This window comes from Ranitomeya variabilis, chromosome 4 (assembly GCF_051348905.1).
Source record: "Ranitomeya variabilis isolate aRanVar5 chromosome 4, aRanVar5.hap1, whole genome shotgun sequence".
Taxonomy (NCBI): Eukaryota; Metazoa; Chordata; class Amphibia; order Anura; family Dendrobatidae; genus Ranitomeya; species Ranitomeya variabilis.
The window spans coordinates 260,616,311-260,638,476 of NC_135235.1; the positions used below are offsets into that span (position 1 = coordinate 260,616,311).

Sequence of the window (22,166 nt, forward strand, 5' to 3'; positions counted from 1 at the left end):
TTACATTTGAGCGTCATCCCTTATTGCATAGTGTCCTATCTTATTACATTTGAGCATTATCCCTTATTGCATAGTGTCCTACCTTATTATATTTGAGCATCATCCCTTATTGATGTCCTACCTTATTATATTGGTGCATCATCTTTTATTGCATAGTGTCCAACCTTATTATATTTGGGTATCATCCATTATTGCGTGGTGTCCTACCTTATATTATATATATATATTATATAGTTGAGCATCAACCCTTATTGCATAGTGTATAAACTTATTACATTTGAGCATCATCCCTTATTGCATAGTGTCCTACCTTATTATATTTAAGCATCATCCCTTATTGCAGTGTCCGACCTTATTATATTTGAGCATCATCCTTTATTGCAGTGTCCTACTTTATTATATTTGAGCATCATCCCTTATTGCATAGTGTCCTACCTTTTTATATTTGATCATCCTTTATTGCAGTGTCCTACTTTATATTTGAGCATAATCCCTTATTGCATAGTGTCCTACCATATATTTGAGTATCATCCCTTATTGCATAGTGTCCTACCTTATCATATTTGAACATCATCCCTTATTGCATAGTGTATAACCTTATATTTGAGCATCATCCCTAATTGCATAGTGTCTTACCTTATATTTGAGCAACATCCTTTATTGCAGTGTCCTACCTTATTACACTTGAGCATCATCCCTTATTGCATAGTGTCCTACCTTATTACATTTGAGCATCATCCCTTATTGCATAGTGTCCTACCTTATTACATTTGAGCATCATCCCTTATTGCAGTGTTCTACCTTATTACATTGGGGCATCATCCTTTATTGCATAATGTCCTACCTTATTACATGTGAGCATCATCCCTTATTGTATTGTGTCCTACCTTATTACATTTGAGCGTCATCCCTTATTGCATAGTGTCCTACCTTATTATATTTGAGCATCATCCCTTATTGGTGTCCTACCTTATTATATTGGTGCATCATCCTTTATTGCATATTGTCCAGCCTTATTATATTTGGGTATCATCCATTATTTCGCAGTGTCCTACCTTATATTTGTGCCTCTTCCTTTATTGCATAATGTCCCTTTGCTGTGTATCATGTCATTATACAGCACCATCCTTTATTGCATACAGTATATTTTCTTTATTGTTCGACACAGTCAGTGGGGAAAATTTCTCTCTTTAAGGCAGACTAGGTCATGCATTATTGATGGATTGATGCCCCTTCCCTTTATTCTTTCCCATCCCTAGGTTGAACGTGTTGGACAAGTGTCTCTTTTCAACTGTACAATATAACCATTGTGAACAGCGTAGCTTATTCTATAGAGTCCTCTTTATTTGTGCAGTCGCATCAATTATTGCAGTGTCCTCCCTTATTATAATATACAGTGACTGATGAAGCTGTGTGGGGTTTCTAGTTGTTTAGAGGGTGAAGTGCAATGAATAGAATCATTTGTACTATATGTGAGAATTCCTCTCCAACGTCGCCAGGCATAGTGATAGGCAAAGTTACCGTGAAAGCCTGGCCTCATGCACTATGTGGTCGCTTAATGTGGAAATGAAAGGTAGGCAAGCATAGTTATTAGATTGCTTGCATCACTTTTTCTGTTTACCCAAGCAGCCTGCTACATTAAAATTGCACAGATCACGTGTCACAATCTCTACAACCCCCCAGAGTTACGGTATATTTCTAGGTGCACGTTGCTTTTGTTATCATTACCATCATCGGTTGGAATGAAGAATGTTTCATTATCCACCAAATCTAACTTACTAGTATTATTATTTATCAAGGGAAACGTTCTTTGTGACAAACGATTCTGTGCCCGAGCTGTGCAATGAATGTTAACAGACCATTTATAGGATGTTGTGGTGAATCCAGCAGAGGCTGATCTGTATTATGGGTCAGCGCTATGGGTGATGCTAACCAGCGCAGCACCCGCTTATCTCCACATTACAGACAGCGACCAGCTCTGAACTCTGCCATCATTTCATCTGCTGACAGCCAGCGATGCAATACAATTTTAACAGCAAAACTGTGGATGTTTATCTCGCCTGACGTATTATAGAAAGTTCTGATAACACAGATATATTCCTATTCAGGGCGGTATTATAGTCAATATAACTAATACTGCTCCTTTGTACAAGAATATAACTACTATAATACTGCCCCCTATGTATTCTTGCATATGGGGGGGGCAGTATTGTAGTAGTTATATTCTTGTGCATAGGGGCGGTATTGTAGTAGTTATATTCTTGTGCATAGGGGCAGTATTGTAGTAGTTATATTCTTGTGCATAGGGGCGGTATTATAGTAGTTATATTCTTGTGCATAGGGGCAGTATTGTAGTAGTTATATTCTTGTGCATAGGGGCAGTATTGTAGTAGTTATATTCTTGTGCATAGGGGCGGTATTATAGTAGTTATATTCTTGTGCATAGGGGCAGTATTGTAGTAGTTATATTCTTGTGCATAGGGGCGGTATTATAGTAGTTATATTCTTGTGCATAGGGGCGGTATTATAGTAGTTATATTCTTGTGCATAGGGGCAGTATTGTAGTAGCTATATTCTTGTGCATAGGGGCAGTATTATAGTAGTTATATTCTTGTACATAGGGGACAGTATTGTAGTAGCTATATTCTTGTGCATAGGGGCGGTATTGTAGTAGTTCTATTCTTGTACATAGGGGCAGTATTATAGTAGTTATATTCTTGTACATAGGGGCAGTATTATAGTAGTTATATTCTTGCACATAGGGGGGTAGTAGTATTATAGTAGTTATATTCTTGTACATGGGGACAGTATTATAGTAGTTATACTCTTAAAAATATTTTTTTTTACAATGGTGTCAGAACCGTATTTTTGATATGTGATATTGCTTTTTTTTCCCAACTTGTATCTTAGGGTACATTCACACTTCCGTCGGCCATCGCAAACCGTCGGACGTTGAGCTAAATTTAGCACAACGTGGGCAGCAAATGCAGTTTTACAACGCATCCGCTGCCCAGTGTGATGACCGGGGAGGATGGGGCTGAGTTCCGGCCGCACATGCACGGTCGGAAATGGCGGACACGTCGCACAAAAAAAAGTTACATTGAACTTTTTTTGTGCGTCGCGTCCGCCAAGACATGACGCATCCTTCGCACGACGGATGCGACGTGTGCCCATCCGTCGCTTATTCAAGTCTATGGGCAAAAAACGCATCCTGCAAGCACATTTGCAGGATCCGTTTTTTTTGCCCATAACGACAGATTGCGACGGAGCAAAAAAGATGGGTGTGAAAGTAGCCTTATTCTCAATCTGCATTTGTCCGGTTAAGGATGATTTAGTATTTACTGTATCTGCACAAAAAATAGCTTCTATGGAGTAATTGTGTATGGCGCCGTCTAGAGCAAGGACTGTATAGATCTGCCCCTATGTGTCCTTATTTACGATACTTCCCAATTGTACAGAACCACATGAAAACATTCACAGCACCTGAAGTGTTGTATGAGTTGTGTATTGCCGCACTGCCATCTGCAGGAATCATGTGCAATTACTACTCTCAGTAAAATATGACAACACTACCACCTACTGGGCAAGAGAAGGATGACTGCAGAAAAACAGACTCCAGCATTCATTATCTTTTTTGGAAATGATTCCTATAGAATACAGACATCCGCACCGGACGATGCACAATCTTGGCACCTAATTCAACAAAAATATACATGTAAGTGTCTTATTTGACTGATCCCTTTAATAAATGTGTTGAGCCTCTCCTATGATTTAGGATCCATTGCGGAATGCACAATGTTTATGATTAGATCTAATCAGCTGAAAGCAACATACTGAAATGTAACAATCACTTGTGATCACCAAATGATAAGGAAAAGAAAAGGACATAAATTATCGCGTCTTGTTCCTTGTGGATGAAGATTGGGCTTCTATCCGTAGAATCGTAATATCTATACATAGTGCAACTGCTTGGTGTACTGTAGCTTTAAGAACCCTTGGCCATTACAGCTTTTCTGTCCCCTAGCGGGCGAAATCTGCGCATCACATGAAGATTAAAAATACTTCACCTCTTGTACGTGGATGAAACGCACCATGAAGGCTGCTACTCCGGTCACTGCCAGAGCTGCATTTACAGTTCTCCCAACCACTTGTTTGTGCTCATCAGACTTTGGCTGCGGAGAGCGGACATATAATGGTCTATGACACTTCTATCAGGACTTCACGGGATTGTCTATAAATTAAAAAAAAAAAAAAAACCTGGCCAATATAGTGTCTATTAAAAGGACGCTCAACGATCAGCAAGTTCAAGGACCATCGTTTGTGTCACTACCCGGCTGCAGTACAAGAAGCGCAGCTCCGGCTGTAGATATAACATGGAAGGTCATGGGGGGGAACCTTCACTGACTATATAGTCATGGCCTATGGAAAGAACCTTTAATTCGATGATGCCCACTCAGCGCCAGATGCAGACCCCAGTCTCCGGGTATCAAGGAGTCATTTCTTGTGTTCTGGACCCTCTGACAACCCCCTGTACATAAACCGCAGGAGAAAGTGCAAGTATTAAGTAATGTAAATGGGAAACGTCTCCGGGATCTCATGTGTCAGAGCAGGAGAAGCAGCCCAGAAACGACTGGTGTCCTCACCGACGGCATCTCCTTATCCCAGAGTGGAGATGCCGGACTCCGAAGCTGAAGACTCCTCCAGTGCAGCGGTGATGTGTGACGCTCCAGAGCTGCACTCACTGGCTATATAGATCCTGTATAATACTCCAGAGCTGCACTCACTATTCTGCTGGTGGAGCCATTGTGTACATACAGTACTTATTCAGTATTGATGCACACAGTGACTGCACCAGAATAGTGAGTGCAGCTCTGGAGACATGTGCGCACACACTGACAGCCCCTCGTATCCTTACACATAACTGATGGAAACTCTAGAACTGACGGTAACATCCAGACGCCAATTACGTGAGCTTTAAAAAAACGCAGCAGCTTTCCGGTGAATCAGTCTTGGGGTTACAGTGCAGTCATGGATCTCCCCATGAGGGAGGACAGTGCAGGATACAACTGGTGACCTATCCCCGAGGTCCCATCCGCTTCACGCAGTGACTTGTTAATTCCGCTCCCCCCCGTCGGCTCCTCACTACAGTTTGGGGAGGGCCCCGGGAGGCGCCAGGACGATGCCAAACACATAGAAGAGTCCAACAAAGAGGTTGAGTTTGGCTGTTCTCTGCGGGAGTCTGGTAAAGTTTTGGCTTCTGAACTGTCGCTCCAGCGAAAACGCCAGCGGGACGGTGAGGAGCGGCAGCGCCATAGTGATGGTGTAACGCGTGGCCAGAATGCAGAAGATGACGTACGGGAGGAAAACCAGCAGGTTGTAGAGCATGTAAGACAGCGTGGGGCCGACCAGGAAGGCCAGGGTCACGATGCCGGCCTGGCGGTCTGACTCCACGTCCCGGGTATTGTTGCTGTGTAGGATCGCTTCTGTGCTCAGAGCCAGAGGGACGGCGTACAGCAAAGGGGTGACGGACAAGTAGCCGACCTGCACCGCGTGAGCAAACATGACCGCCAGGGGCCCGAAGGTGATGAGGATCACGAGGTCGCCCAGAGCCACGTACTTAAATCCAATCCCTGCAGGAAACAAAGGAAACGTCATTAACATCAGACCTGGGAAGCCGCCATTTGCACTAGATCTGGTCGGAGGAAAGTGATCGCACGGCCCCTCAATACCAGTGCAGGATGGAAGACGGAGGAGAGATTACAGATCTGCGCTGGAGATGAGTGTTGGATCTCATGTCAGAAAGTACAGTTAACCCCTTTTAGGAGCATTGTGTGGAGCCAAGAGACACTAATAGCAGCAACCGGAGACGGCTCTGATCTCTGCTGGGCGACCATTAATTGCTGCTGTTCATTAGTGACATTTAAATGGCGTAATCTCAGCTAGGGCCCATCCCCTTCTTGTGACACGACCCCGGGGTGCCATGGTAGTGGGGGGCTCACATCTTAGTAACAGCCAGTGGTACTAATCCTGAAGCACCGCAGTATAAGACAAGCGATTAAACAATCGGAAGCTCAAGTGTCCTATGGGGATTAAATAATAGTGGAGGAAAAAAACAAATTATATTTTAACCCCCCCCATAAAAATTGGAATCATCTCCCCCCCACCCCAGTTAAAAATAAATATAAAAAGCAAATCTGGTACCGCCGAATCCAGAACTAAGGTCTGATCTACAAAAATATGCAATTAACAACATGTATCCCAAGACCATAAAGAGAAAAATTACAGTATTTAAAAAAAAAAAAAAAAAGATTTTGAAACTAAAGATATTGCGTAATTTTTGTTTATATAAAAATACTAAATAAATAGGAAAGAAAAATGAAAATTGTCCAAAAGAGGGTTTTAGAGGTTGACCAGAATAGTAGAAAGAGACAGTAATTGAAAGCCCTCGCCAATGCAGAGCTGCCTCTTTTCTCCCTTTTTGTGTACATATTTTGTGAGCTCAGGGATGTGGAGTTGGCATAAAATGGACCGACTCCGAAAATATATAATAAATTGGGTACAGTAGTTCAATGCAGTTTGGGGGGGGGGAATATTTTTTTTTCATAAGAATTTGGGAAAGTTATGAAATGTCCGTCCTATTCCTGATTTAAGGTCTAGACTTTTAGCTGAGGTGAAGCTGTGCTGCAGTTTATGTTCATGATAAGTAGTGAAGTTCCTCCTCTACAGATAAGGGGAAAAAAATAACAAAACACACAGGAAGAAATGCCTGCATTCATCTCACAACTTCTGGAGTGAACAGGAAAGCAGGACTAAAGAAGGTAAATACTTCCTAAAGCATATCTAAACTTTCAATAAACTGTGCATAAATCAGTAGTCCAGTATATGTTGTCTCTGTATGCTTGATGTTTTAGTTTGTTTTTCCCTCTTAGCTCATGTTTGAAGAAATTAGCTGCCCTGATGACTTATATACACTATACATCTATAATATAACGCTGGGAGCGTCACTCTGTCCGAAGCCTCTATAGACTGCGCAAGCGCCGGCGCAGTCTGGACCGCACAGAGCGACGCTCCCAGGAGATCGCGGTATGCGTAAGCGCTGAACGCACACCGCGATCTCCACCGGACAAGCAGGGACGAGCCAGGAGGCGGAGGGTGAGTATACTTACCTGACCCGTTCCACCGACGCGCTTCCGGGCCGTGACTGTCCCCCTGCTCCCGGAATCGGCGCCTGCGCAGTCCGCGCTTTCCGGCGCCATTTTCTTGAAGACACATTGCAGTGTCTTCAAGAAAATGGCGCCGGAAAGCGCGGACTGCGCAGGCGCCGACTCCGGGAGCAGGACCAAGAAAATGGCCGCACCCAGCACAGCCGCCGCGCCCAGCACAGCCACGCACAGCCGCCCACAGCAACGCACAGCCGCCGCACCCAGCACAGCCGACCATAGCCGCCCACAGCCACGCACAGGCGCCCACAGCCAGCACAGCTGCCCACAGCCACGCACAGCCACCCATAGCCACGCACAGCCGCCGCACCCAGCACAGCCGACCACAGCCACGCACAGCCGCCGCACCCAGCACAGCCGCCCACAGCCACGCACAGCCGCCGCACCCAGCACAGCCGCCCACAGCCACGCACAGCCGCCGCACCCAGCACAGCCGACCACAGCCGCCGCACCCAGCACAGCCGCCCACAGCCACGCACAGCCGCCCACAGCCACGCACAGCCGCCGCACCCAGCACAGCCGCCCACAGCCACGCACAGCCGCCGCACCCAGCACAGCCGACCACAGCCGCCGCACCCAGCACAGCCGCCCACAGCCACGCACAGCCGCCCACAGCCACGCACAGCCGCCCACAGCACAGCCGACCACAGCCACGCACAGCCGCCGCACCCAGCACAGCCGCCCACAGCCACGTACAGCCACCCATAGCCACGCACAGCCGCCGCACCCAGCACAGCCGACCACAGCCGCCGCACCCAGCACAGCCGCCCACAGCCACGCACAGCCCACAGCCACGCACAGCCGCCGCACCCAGCACAGCCACCCACAGCCGCCGCACCCAGCACAGCCGCCGCACCCAGCACAGCCATGCACAGCCGCCACAGCCACGCACAGCCGCCTACAGCCACGCACAGCCGCCCACAGCCACCGCACCCAGCACAGCCGCCGCACCCAGCACAGCCGCCCACAGCCACGCACAGCCACGCACAGCCGCCGCACCCAGCACAGCCATGAACAGCCGCCCACAGCCGCCGCACCCAGCACAGCCGCCCACAGCCACGCACAACCGCTGCACCCAGCACAGCCACCCACAGCCGCCGCACCCAGCACAGCCGCCGCACCCAGCACATCCGCCGCACCCAGCACAGCCGCCGCACCCAGCACAGCCACGCACAGCCGCCACAGCCATGCACAGCCTCCGCACCCAGCAGCGCCACGCACAGCCGCCTACAGCCACGGACAGCCGCCGCACCCAGCACAGCCACCGCACCCAGCACAGCCGCCGCACCCAGCACAGCCGCCCACAGCCGCCGCACCCAGCACAGCCTCCCACAGCCACGCACAGCCGCCTACAGCCACGCACAGCCGCTGCACCCAGCACAGCCGCTGCACCCAGCACAGCCACCGCACCCAGCACAGCCGTCCACAGCTGCCGCACCCAGCACAGCCGCCCGCACCCAGCACAGCCACGTCACATACAGCCGCCCGCACTCAGCACAGCCACATACAGCCGCCCGCACTCAGCACAGCCGCCCGCACTCAGCACAGCCGCCCGCACTGATGGGGGCGCAGGATGGAGCAGCACGTGATAGGATGGGGGCGCAGGATGGGAGCACATGACAGGATGGGGATGAGGATGGAGCAGCACATGACACGGTGGAGCAGCACATGACAGGATGGGGGCGCAGGATGGAGCAGCACATGACAGGATGGGGATGCAGGATGGAGCAGCACATGACACGGTGGAGCAGCACATGACAGGATGGGGGCGCAGGATGGAGCAGCACATGACACGGTGGAGCAGCACATGACAGGATGGGGGCGCAGGATGGAGCAGCATATGACAGGATAGGAGCAGCACATACCAGGATGGAGACCATATTCCAATATAAATGCTCGCCACCCGGGCGTAGAACGGGTTCAATAGCTAGTAGAATATAAGGGGAAAAACTGTTTAACATCTCAAATTCAGAAATACAGTAACAGGATCAATGAGGGTGTGTGTGTGTGTGTGTGTGTGTGTGTGTGTGTGTGTGTGTGTGTGTGTGTGTGTGTGTGTGTGTGTGTGTGTTCTGGAATAGATTCAGCACAAACATGCTCCCTCCCTCCTCCCCTCTTCATAGACTGTGCAGAAATATGATGTGAAGCATTTAGTGAGCTGTACCCTGCTGAGACAAGCCTGACATTGAAAGTTCAGAGTAAAGCTAACACCACATTTTACAAACGTTATACTTATCTGTCCTATTGATTTATGCAAAGATTGTTTTATTACTTTTCTAATTTATACAGTGCACGATTCCCTATTCTTGCAAAAATTACAATATACCTTTTTTTTTTTACAGTACAAAATTATTTGGAGAGCGAATTTACAGAATAACAAAATATCTAAGCAGCATCTTATGAAGTCAGGTGCATTTGAGCATTTCACAGTGACTCAAGATAATAAACATTTTGTGTGTCAGTGTGTAAGTGACCCAGATGAAAAATGCCAAAATCAGTGCATACTCAGGCAGTGATAGAAATGCTCCTTCAAGAGTTCCAATCTAAAAACACATTTACAACTCTGCCACCCACAAGTTTACAAAGCTGTGATTAAAAAAGATCACAGCAGCACCAAGAAACCAGAGACCAACACTTCCTGCCAGGCAAAGGAGGAGGAAAGAGCATCTCAAACATCAGTTACAAGATATTTTGTAAGTGACAAAGTTACTGTAACAATGACAGCAGATGTGTTTAAAAGAGAGCTCATCAAGCTTGTTGTGAAGGACAGTGTACCATTCTCATTATTTGCACAACCAGCTTTTACAGCTCTTAATGGAGAAATGGCCCGCAAACTTGGTGTTTCTCTGGAAAGAGAAAGTATTAGAAAATTAGTGATTGAAGAAGCCCTTAACCAAAAGGAAGATCTTAAAAACACTCTCAAGAGACGCTTTGTATTTCTTAAAATGGATGCCTGCACACATCGCAAAGTGAACTATTTTGCTATCAACGTTCGATATGTTTGTGACAACAAAAAAATTGTTACCAAGACACTGGCAGTAAAAGATACTAAAGCTCATCACAGCAGCCAGTTTCTCCAGACCTTAGTGGAAAAAGTTCTGCAAGATTATGAACTCAAAAAAGAACAGGTTCTTGCTATTGTAACTGATTATGCTGCAAGCATGAGAAGTGCAATTAAACTGATGAATGAGAATAATGAAGGTGAACAGCAGCTAGAAGAACATTTCACATTCAGGATGTTGGAGATAGAAGGCCACAATCCTGTTCCCATAACGGAGGAACAAACAGATATTACAACAGAAGAACAGCAAAATGATCTTGTTGAAGCTGCATCACACCCCTTTCTTATTCATCACATGCGCTGTGCTATGCACAAGCTGCAGCTGTCAATAAGAGATAGTCTGCAAGAGGGACACGCTGGAACTCTGATTAGCAAAATGAGGAAATTGGCTATTGCTGCCCGAACCCCTAAAATTGATTCCATCTGGAAGAAACCTGCTGGAAAAGGGGCAATTGTGGATCAAGCCACTCGGTGGGGCAGCACCTATTTAATAATTGAGCGATTGCTTGAGCCTAAACCCTTCCTTGTAGATATGGCCAACCCTCAGGCAACACTACATGAAGGTCAATGAACACAGGTGGCTGAATTGAAGGAATTTCTTCATCATCCATTTACAATGACTAAAAAGTTACAAGCTGAGGATTTAACTCCTGGCATTTTTATAAAGGAGTGGAAGAACTTGTTGTTTTGCCTGTCCCAAAGAGGAGGTTTAATCGCAGATGGCATTGCTGTTTCAATGAAGCAGAGAGAGAAACTGCTATTAGAAAATAAAATTCTTCTGGCAGCTGTTTATGTGGGTCATCGTATATTGCTGGATGATCAACAGCTTACTAAAGGAAAAGAAGCTCTGATTTAAGTAGCAGTTAGGATGAGTGGGCTAAAGGACGGCAAAGAGCAAGAGGACGCGGGTCCTGCCAGTGCTGCTGCTGTGGTTTCTTAATCCTCGTCAGATGAGGAGTTTGATTTCGACAAGTATTTGGACGACATGGATCAGGCAAAGCGTTACTGCAGGGAAAAAATCCCACTCCCGTAGAAAACAGATTGACCATATTTCAGCAAGTTTTTCACTTGTTCTCAAAGAAGTAGAAAAGCTCAATCGTTCATCAAAACTGACTGTGCACGAGGCAATTCCTTTACACCCTGAAATTGTTAGAGATGTTGCCCATGTGCCCAAGAGGTTGTTCTCTAGCCTTAAAATAATTAGGTCATCTATGGAGTAGGATCTGATGGAGGCAATACTATTTCTCAGAACAAATTCATACATTGCACAAATGTTATTCAGTAAGTTTTTGTTGAAAACTGTTTTTTCTACTTACTGCAGAGTGTATAATAAACTGTAAATATGAAAGGTTTTGTTGTTCTAAAGTTATTTTCCAATAAATATATTTTATGTTCTATCTAAATGGCTTGATTATTGTATCATAATAATGATTCAAAGCCTGAGGTTACTTTTTTTTACTACAGTAAATGTATCACTTAAACATGAGCCATGTATGAGGGAGTCGGAGTCATGGAAATTGAGGAGTCGGTGATTTGACTAACCGACTCCACAGCCCTGAGTGAGCTCCCTCTAGTGGTGGTTGCAAGCAGCTATAATGTTATCGGCTGACTTTACCCCTCCAGGGAATTTGCTGCTCGGATTCCCACAGACTGTGGACCCATATGAATTATGATCCCTTCCATGACAACAGGCTAATATTATTGGAGTCTATACTCAGAACCCACCTCCGGTGTAGAGGAATGAACTTGACAAGCCTCCAAAATATATCAGAGCCATGTGTTCCAGCCGCAGCTTGGACAGGAAATGCAGGGAGCCGGCGCACACACACCCCAGGGTGTAGAGCGCGACCCCGAACCGGACCACGTCCTGCGGCTCCAGGATCCGGTCCACTAGAGTCCGATCATCGCTCTTCTTGTGATCGATCCCTTTAGAAAAGTCGTAATAGGTATTCACCAAGTTTCCGGCCCCGTGTACGGCCAGGACGGCCACAGCGCACATCAGGAACACCACAAGGTCCAGCGTGCCATCTGAGCGGTAGGCAAGGGCGCTGCCCAATGCCACGGGGGTGAGAGAGGCGCTGAAGCTCCAGGGACGCAGGGCCAGGACGTAGGTGGCGCATTTCTGCTTCCAGCCAACTTTTAGTGGCACGGCGCGGTCAGACGGCAGTTGAGCGGGGCCATTTGTTAAAGGGGGAGGAGCTTCTTGATGTTCGTCGTCTCCACTGAAGACCTCTGCGCTGATGCTAACGTTACCAACGCCATTATCAGAATTCATGGTCCTGGTCCAGTCAGACGACGTGCAACGGACGAAACCACGGACTGCAACAAGAAGAAGAGGGCAGAAATCACTTCTGGGACACGTTTAAGATCTTGGCTTGCTTTCAGTGGATGAAAACGTCCTGTTTACAAACCCCAGGAAAAGTATGTCTGTGAGGTGGAATGGAAACACTGCAGCCATTCACTGAGCGCAAGCACTGGTATTGATTTATCACACTATGCCAAGGAACCTTCCAGTGTAATCACCATATAAACAGCCCAAAAACTGTCTAATACACTTTGGGTATCAATTTGACACCATTTTTAAAACCTCTGCTTGCTGGCAGCTAATCACAACTTTTACCATTTGCATTCAGAGGTTGAATGTTCGTACAGACCTAGGACTTTGCACAGCTGGAGGTTTGCTACAGTGTATCCAGTCCAGACAATCCAGGCTGAGCACTTATCTCGTGTCCTGTTTGATACAATGTATCAGAGAAGACAAACAACATCAGACGTATCTGTGCAGTCAGGATGATCCACACTGGATACAACTGTGACAAACCTTCAGCTGTGACAAGTATAAGGTTACGTTCACTGGAACTATGGCCCCGAGTCATTAGAATTTTTATAGTGAAACTTTGGTTCTTAGGAAGCTTTAATTTTACATCAAAACGTGTTCTGCCTTTTGCGCCATTTTTACATTTTTTCATGGTTTGATAATGAGATCTCATAATCAAAGTTATAAAGTGGCGCAAATTATTGGTACAGTGGTACCAACAGGATTTTAGTGGAGCTAAAAATGTGTCCATTTTATTTTTTTTTTGCATAGTTTGAAGACTAATGTGAAACATGTTATTTCTAACAGGCCCAAATAAAGCAAAAAAAAAAAAAAAAAAAAAGTGTTCTTGAGTTCTGCACAAAATAAAAAAACAAAGAGAAAGATATGTAACTGTCCAGGCTCAAAACCTTATGGTGAAAGAGTTAAACATTTGTCTTAAGAAGGGGCCAAATTAAAAACAATGTCAGAAACCTTAATCCAGGTGGCAAGGACTGTTAGGAGATCCACAAAAAAGAAAAAAAAAAAAAAAAAAAAGTTCCATGAATGGTGACTAGAAAAATATTTAGAATTGAGAGTCCTCAGTGGTTGATACCTTTTAATGGCTAACTGAAAAGATGGTAACAAATTGCAAGCTTTCGAGACTACACAGGTCTCTTCATCAGGCAAAGACTAATACAAATTCTGAAGAATCACATATTTATGCACAACATAGTATAGAGAAAAATAAAAAAAAGAGGGGAAAAAAACCATGGATAAGCTAGGTGACATGAAGCAGAATTACCATGGGTGATAAACAGTTACGTCCATAAATATTGGGCCAATTCTTAGATAAGGATTGTTTTATTGTCCTGTGATTAGGGTCTCGTTCTGTTGTGATGACCCCACATGGTCTGAGGGGCAAGTTCATTAGTTGATGTAAAAAGACATAAATCCGTGTGACACATTCATTCCTGCATTTAGAGTGTCAAAGGTCGTCATCAGCACAGCAATGGGAAGTAAAATGGCCCCACAGTATGCAAATCTGTTCATGGCCAAGCTTGAAAGCGACTTTTTGTCCTCATGTCCCATCAGGCTTCTGGCGTACTACCGCTACATTGATGACATTTTAATCATCTGGACGGAGTCTGAACCACAGCTAAAGTCGTTCCATGAACAGTTTAATCAATTTCATCCTACCATCAACTTGACACTCAACTACTCCTGCACTGAAATTAACTTTTTGGACACCATCATTAAGCTGCAGAACAATAAAATAGAGACATCCCTGTATCAGAAGCCAATCGACCGTCCAACATACCTTAAATGGGACAGTTTCCATCCAAAACACATAAAAAACTCCATTGTCTACAGCCAAGCCATCAGATACAATCGTATATGTTCCAACCCAATGGATAGAGATGAACACCTGGGTCTCCTCAGAAAGACCTTTTTGAATCAGGGCTACCATCCAAGAACAATTGAAAATCAGATTACAAGAGCCACCAGAATATCAAGGAATCACCTGCTACATTACAAAGCTAAAGAAGAAAATAACCGGGTACCTCTAGTGGTCACCTACAATCCAAATCTGGAGGCGCTAAGGGGAGCTGCACGGAAATTACAACCTTTACTGCAAAAAGATGCCCGCTTACAATCCATTTTTCCAGACCCCCCACTACTGTGTTTTAGGCAGCCCCCCAATCTAAGAAGCATCATTGTCAGAAGCTCCCTGTCCTCTCCAACAGCTGCAGGAACCTTTCCCTGCAATCAGAAAAAATGTAAAACCTGTCCATTTATAATGACCACGGACAAGATAAAGATCCCCAACTCACATCAGGACTACAAGATACCAGGTACTTTCAGCTGCATCACTTCTAATGTGGTGTACCTAATCATTTGTACTAAATGTCCAACTGGGGGTCTGTATGTGGGGGAGACAGGGCAGAAACTGAGAACAAGGATGAACTCTCATCGCCATAAAATAAGAGAAAAAAGAATGGATATACATGTGGCAATACATTTCTGTCTCCCAAATCATAGCATTATGGACATGAAATTACTTGTATTGAAAAGTAACTTCAAAACTCAGAGAGACAGGAGAGTCTGGGAATATAAACTGATGACGACCTTTGACACTCTAAATGCAGGAATGAATGTGTCACACGGATTTATGTCTTTTTACATCAACTAATGAACTTGCCCCTCAGACCATGTGGGGTCATCACAACAGAACGAGACTCTAATCACAGGACAATAAAACAATCCTTATCTAAGAATTGGCCCAATATTTATGGACGTAACTGTTTATCACCCATGGTAATTCTGCTTCATGTCACCTGGCTTATCCATGGTTTTTTTCCCCTCTCCCTTTTTTTTTTTCTATACTATGTTGTGCATAAATATGTGATTCTTCAGAATTTGTTTTAGTCTTTGCCTGATGAAGAGACGTATGTAGTCTCGAAAGCTTGCAATTTGTTACCATCTTTTCAGTTAGCCATTAAAAGGTATCAACCACTGAGGACTCTAAATTCTAAATATTTTTCTATCTACTGGCTAACACGGTACCAAGATATATTTCTTTCCTGTATCATGAATGTGACTGGAATAATCAGGATGAATAAAGTCATCAAGAAAAAAAAATGGGGGGGGGGGGAAGGAAAAACTTAAGATGGTGAAAAACATAAGCAAAAGCTGTAGAAAAAAACCCAAAAAAGTTGAATTACCCCCAAGAAGTGGAGAAACAGAAGTGGAGAGTCGGGACCTGTGTGATTTTTGTAAAAAATAAAAATTACGAGTGTTTGCTGCATTTTGTTCTCGTCAGAAAATGCAAATAACCGAAAATATTAAAGTATTGTGTCAGCAGTTCTGTGTTAGAGTTATTTCTGGTGCAATTCTGTAGCAAAAAAACAAAAAAAAAATAAAGGTGCTATTCACTGACAGCAAGCAGAGAGAAGACAGAACAGTTTACAATTTCAGACACCAGAAGTTACTGAACTACAAGTCCCAGCGTGTCCAGTCAGCCGCCAGTAGCAGTGAGGCTCCTGGACTTTATATAAAGGGCAGGATAGGAAAAAGCTGAGAAGGCTGGAGAAAGACAACTCCCAGGATGTCCTGTCACTAAAACTGGCTGGGAGTAGTAGTTCCTCCATAAGCGACCTTTCATAAGCCAGCAGGGCTGGGACTTGTAGTTGTCAGCGGCTCCAGCCCATGTGGCACAGCGCTGATACCTGAGAAGCCGGTGTCCCCTCCTCACTGCTCCGTGTCCGGTCCCCGCCAGCGGCAGCCGCACGGCCGCCCGGAACAAGCTCCGCTGAGCGCCGCCATCTTGATGTGCAACGCTTAATCCTGTCCGGCTTCTTGTGGCCGCTCTCCGCCTCCTCCGCCACGCACTACAGTCACGACGTTCGCGTCCTCTTCGTATTCCTCCGCAGGCACTATTTAACGTAACTGCTGAAGAACCACAAATCCCAGAGTGCGGAGTCACATAACAGGCGCAGAGTTGTAGTGTGGATTCACTGACTAATATCCTATCTCTGTCAGACGGATGGAGGTTGCCCAAAAACAGACGGTGGCACGGATCGCGTCAGCGTTTACCCCAAAAGAAGGCCGGAGGGGACGACATGCAGGAACGAGCACTAAATCTGCGCCCCTTACCTCACCCCCTAATATTTCTGGAGTACGACTCCCCCATATCTGCGTAATTGGGCCCCCATGTCACTTTTTCCTCTTCTCGCGTCACCTTTTCCTTTTCCGCAGCGGTTGCGCCCGTTTTCCTGTCGGTGGCGCCGTATCAGGGCTGTATGTTTATTGTCATTATTTTCCCGACTTTTTTTTATAGGGGGGATGTGACATGAGCAGCGATTCCGAGGCTCCTTTTGCCTTTTTCGCGTCTCCTTTTGCCTTTTTCGTGTCTCCTTTTGCCTTTTTCGCGGCTCCGTTCCCTTCTCGGGATCAATATTCTGATACTTTATGAGTCTGGATGGTCACGCCGCAAAAACTGATATTGTCATTTCTTATTTTTTACATTTTATGTTCTGGGGGGAAAAAAACAGGAGATGGGAACAAATATATATTTTTTATATTTTTGTTTTTTGGTCGCCCTTAGGGGAACCTGAGACATGAGGGGATTCCGTAATCATATGGCGGAGACGCCTCCCTTATTTCCAGGCCTTCAAAGGGTTAATCCCCTCTTCTTAGAAGGACATTGTTGGACCGTTCTTCTAAAAATTTGCAGTTTTGCAATTTGCTGCTTGTTAAAATTTTCAGCCGTTATTGAGATATTAAGACTTTTCTTATAGTTTACAGTTTGTTGCCGTGGAGACCGACTGCCGCTTCTGTCTGGCTTATATGCACCGCGCCAAAGCTGGCCGGGATTAGAAGGTAACAGTGCTCCAGACATCCTGGCAGCTTCAGAGCAGCCCTTATAAGCTCAATAGATAAGAGGCTACAAGCACCGCCCATGTTCTGCTGTCTAGCAGCGGCGGTCGGTCTCCAAGACAACGAGCTGTAAACAAAAGTCTTAATGTCAAAAGAGCGGCTGAAAATTTTAGCAAAGAGCAAATTGCAAAACTGCTCATATTTACAGGTTGTATCCGACAATATCCATCTATGAAGACGGGGAGAAGACTAAACGCAGATGTCACATATAAAAGTGGCATCTTAGAGGTAAAGCTCCAATTGCAGAGGCCACAAACGGGCACCAGCGGTGTAACAGCTCCTGAGCCCACTCCATACAGGCAAGGTGGTCTCTGCCCCACAGTGCAATCCTTCACACAGGCCGATATCCCAAGGTGCCCCCCACCCTGTCACCGACGGCTCTCAGGGCACCGCTGAAGACAGTGGTGGAGCGGAGAACACTGAGGCACCTGTGGGAGGCGCACGCATGACCAGGAAACTTGTTGGGGCGCATGTGTGACCGGGCACCGGTGGGGACGCACGTATGACCGGGGCACCTGTGGGGACACACGTATGTCAGGGGCACCTGTGGGGACACACGTATGACCGGGGCACCTGTGGGGACGCACGTATGACCGGGGCACCTGTGGGGACGCACGTATGATCGGGGCGCCTGTGGGGACGCACGTATGACCGGGGCGCCTGTGGGGACGCACAAATGACCGGGGCGCCTGTGGGGACGCACGTATGACCGGGGCGCCTGTGGGGACGCACGTATGACCGGGGCACCTGTGGGGACACACGTATGACCGGGGCACCTGTGGGGACGCACGTATGACCGGGGCGCCTGTGGGGACGCACGTATGATCGGGGCGCCTGTGGGGACGCACGTATGATCGGGGCGCCTGTGGGGACGCACGTATGACCGGGGCGCCTGTGGGGACGCACGTATGACCGGGGCGCCTGTGGGGACGCACGTATGACCGGGGCGCCTGTGGGGACGCACGTATGACCGGGGCACCTGTGGGGACGCACGTATGACCGGGGCACCTGTGGGGACGCACGTATGACCATGGCGCCTGTGGGGACGCATGTGTGACCGGAGCACCTGTGGGGACGCACGTGTGACCGGGGCACCTGTGGGGACACACGTATGACCGGGGCACCTGTGGGGACACACGTATGACCGGGGCACCTGTGGGGACGCACGTATGATCGGGGCACCTGTGGGGACGCACGTATGACCGGGGCACCTGTGGGGACGCACATATGACCGGGGCACCTGTGGGGACGCACGTATGATCGGGGCGCCTGTGGGGACGCACGTATGATCGGGGCGCCTGTGGGGACGCACATATGACCATGGCGCCTGTGGGGACGCATGTGTGACCGGAGCACCTGTGGGGACGCACGTGTGATGGGGGCACCTGTGGGGACACACGTATGACCGGAGCACCTGTGGGGACGCACGTATGATCGGGGCACCTGTGGGGACACAAGTATGACCGGGGCACCTGTGGGGACGCAAGTGTGACCGGAGCACCTGTGGGGACGCACGTATGATCGGGGCACCTGTGGGGACACACGTATGACCGGGGCGCCTGTGGGGACGCACGTATGACCGGGGCACCTGTGGGGACGCACGTATGACCATGGCGCCTGTGGGGACGCATGTGTGACCGGAGCACCTGTGGGGACGCACGTGTGATGGGGGCACCTGTGGGGACACACGTATGACCGGGGCACCTGTGGGGACGCAAGTGTGACCGGAGCACCTGTGGGGACACACGTATGACCGGGGCACCTGTGGGGACACACGTATGATCGGGGCACCTGTGGGGACGCACGTATGACCGGGGCACCTGTGGGGACACACGTATGACCGGGGCACCTGTGGGGACGCACGTATGATCGGGGCACCTGTGGGGACACACGTATGACCGGGGCGCCTGTGGGGACGCACGTATGACCGGGGCACCTGTGGGGACGCACGTATGACCGGGGCACCTGTGGGGACACACGTATGACCGGGGCACCTGTGGGGACGCACGTATGACCATGGCGCCTGTGGGGACGCACGTATGACCGGGGCACCTGTGGGGACACACGTATGACCGGGGCACCTGTGGGGACACACGTATGACCGGAGCACCTGTGGGGACACACGTATGACCGGGGCACCTGTGGGGACACACGTATGATCGGGGCACCTGTGGGGACACACGTATGATCGGGGCACCTGTGGGGACACACGTATGATCGGGGCACCTGTGGGGACGCACGTATGATCGGGGCGCCTGTGGGGACACAAGTATGATCGGGGCACCTGTGGGGGGAAGGAGCAGTTGATTGCACACAGTATTCTCACTTAGGCTATGTTCACACGGTGCGGTTTTTGCTGCGGATCCGCAGCGGAATTGCACTGCGGATCCGCAGCAGTTTTCCATGTAGGTTACAGTACAATGTAACCCAATGGAAAAAAGGACCCGCTGTGCCGACGATCCTTTTTTCCACAGGCAAATCCGCAGCGGTTTTGCCTGCAGAAAAAAGAAGTACCATGTCAATTCTTTCTGCAGATTCCGCTGCGGGTTTCCAGCAGCACCAATAGGAAACTGCATTTGGAAACCCGCAGTGGAATCCGCAGAAGAAAAAGGATCAAAAACCGCAGCTAAAATCAGCGCTGAATTTAGCTGCGGTTTTTCAAAACAGGACCTGAAAAAAAAAGGATGAAAAAAAAAGGATGAAAAAAAGGATCGTGTGAACGTAGCCTTACTCTGTACATACCCCACAGAGGACACGTATCTCAGGAACTAAGATTCACCGGAACGTTTTTTCCTCGGGCGGATGTTTCTGCTCGGATCATTATCGATTGCCGGAAGTTCCCATTAGGGGTAGTCGGGCGGAGCAGGGTTCGGACGGTCAGCGGAATGGCGGTGAGGTGACCGGGAGGCTCCGGCGGGTGCAGTGGTCGCGGTAAGTGGCTCCGTGCTCTGTGTGTGGCTCCTCACCCCTCACATCTGCCTGTCAGTCAGTCATCTGGGTAATGGCGGCTGCGTGCAGGAGGGGTGGGGGAGGGGAGAGGTCCCGAACTGACCCCATATATGTATATACATAATACATACATGCACACACACCCTATATACAATATATATACCGTACATAGCTGTATACATACTGACCCTATATATGTATATACATAATACAAACATGCACACACACCCTATATACAATATATATATATATATTATATATATATATACCGTACATAGCTGTATACATACTGACCCTATATATGTATATGCATAATACAAACATACACCCCCCCCCTATATACAATATATATACCGTATGTAGCTGTATACATACTGACCCTATATATGTATATACATAATACAAACATGCACACACACCCTATATGCAATATATATATATATATATATATATATATATATATATATATATATATATATATACCGTACATAGCTGTATACATACTCACCCTATATATGTATATACATAATACATATATACACTCCCTATATAGACACCACCCATGGCTATGTACATACTGACCCTATATATAAAATATACATATACACACCCTATATATACCATACATAGCTATACACACACCGACCCCATATATGTATATACATAATACATACACTGACCCTATAAATAATATATACATATACACGCACCCTATAAATACACCGTACATAGACAGACTCTGACCCTATATTTTACAGAAGGGTGAGGAATATTTTCAACCATTGATGTTATTTATAAGCTTGGGGGTCTGTGATTCTGGGGGATCGGTGCTGTTTGGATCTGGTGGTGTGTGTGGTGACCGGACTCCTGTACAGTGATCTCTGCAGCAAATGCGATTGCAGACCAGATCCTGGTATATTAGGGAGGTCACTGTGGATAATAATAATCTTTTATTTATATATCGCTAACATATTCCGCAGCGCTTTACAGTTTGCACACATTATCATCGCTGTCCCCGATGGGGCTCACAATCTAGATTCCCTATCACTATGTCTTTGGAGTGTGGGAGGAAACCCACGCAATCACAGAGAGAACATACAAACTCCTTGCAGATGTTGTCCTTGGTGGGATTTGAACCCAGGACCCCAGCGCTGCCAGGCTGCAGTGCTAACCAGTTCCAGTTTGATCATTGATCTCGTGAATGATTCGCAGCAATGACCAATTTGTGAGACCCATTGTGTGGCCGACATTGGGGGTCTTCAGTGGGACCCAAAGTAACAGAAATCTATCAGGTGACACCACACATCTACTATATAATTGTCTAAGGGTCACTTCCGTATGTCCTTCTGTCTGTCTGTCACGGATATTCATTGGTCGCGGCCTTTGTCTGTCATGGAAATCCAAGTCGCTGATTGGTCGTGGCAAAACAGCCACGACCAATCAGCAATGGGCACAGTCCGGCGGAAAAATGGCTGCCCCTTCCTCCCCGCAGTCAGTGTCCCCTCCAGTCAGCGCTCACACAGGGTTAATGCCAGCATTAATGGACCGCGGTGTAACGCACTCCATTAACGCAGCTGTTAACCCTGTGTGACCCAACTTTTTACTATTGATGCGGCCTATGCAGCTGGCCAATATACTACGTGGCTGGCCAATATACTACGTGGCTGGCCAATATACTACGTGGCTGGCCAATATACTACGT

At 47.3% G+C, this 22,166-nt stretch overlaps 2 protein-coding genes across 10 annotated transcripts in view; one reads left to right on the forward strand and one right to left on the reverse strand.

Moving 5' to 3' along the window:
* Nucleotides 1-3,720: 3,720 nt before the first annotated feature.
* Nucleotides 3,721-20,376, reverse strand: UBIAD1 (UbiA prenyltransferase domain containing 1). 3 transcript variants are annotated; one of them, XM_077249696.1, is made up of 4 exons: nucleotides 20,258-20,376; nucleotides 16,306-16,528; nucleotides 12,007-12,600; nucleotides 3,721-5,630 (listed from the first exon to the last, which is right to left on the reverse strand). In XM_077249696.1, the coding sequence occupies exons 3-4, from the start codon at nucleotides 12,554-12,556 to the stop codon at nucleotides 5,143-5,145; spliced, it is 1,038 nt and encodes a 345-aa protein (XP_077105811.1). In that variant the 5' UTR covers nucleotides 12,557-12,600; nucleotides 16,306-16,528; nucleotides 20,258-20,376; the 3' UTR covers nucleotides 3,721-5,142. The 3 variants fall into 3 exon arrangements, with proteins under 3 accessions (XP_077105811.1, XP_077105813.1, XP_077105812.1); XM_077249698.1 differs by having other exon boundaries at nucleotides 16,306-16,525; nucleotides 20,258-20,324; XM_077249697.1 differs by lacking the exon at nucleotides 20,258-20,376 and having other exon boundaries at nucleotides 16,306-16,738.
* MTOR (mechanistic target of rapamycin kinase) overlaps nucleotides 20,311-22,166 on the forward strand; it is a 108,183-nt gene continuing 106,327 nt past the window's right edge. For all 7 annotated transcript variants that reach the window (XM_077249687.1, XM_077249692.1, XM_077249693.1 and 4 more), the window contains exon 1: nucleotides 20,311-20,446. The gene's annotated coding sequence lies outside the window, so the exon portion shown is untranslated. The remainder of the gene's footprint in view (nucleotides 20,447-22,166) is intronic.

Excerpts from the sequence above, each read along its gene's own strand:
- UBIAD1 (XM_077249696.1), bottom strand. The coding sequence starts at position 12,556 with ATGAATTCTGATAATGGCGTTGGTAACGTTAGCATCAGCGCAGAGGTC. Across the intron at positions 5,631-12,006 it reads TTCATTCCTCTACACCGGAG|GGATTGGATTTAAGTACGTG; the intron begins GTGGGTTCTGAG and ends TGTTTCCTGCAG.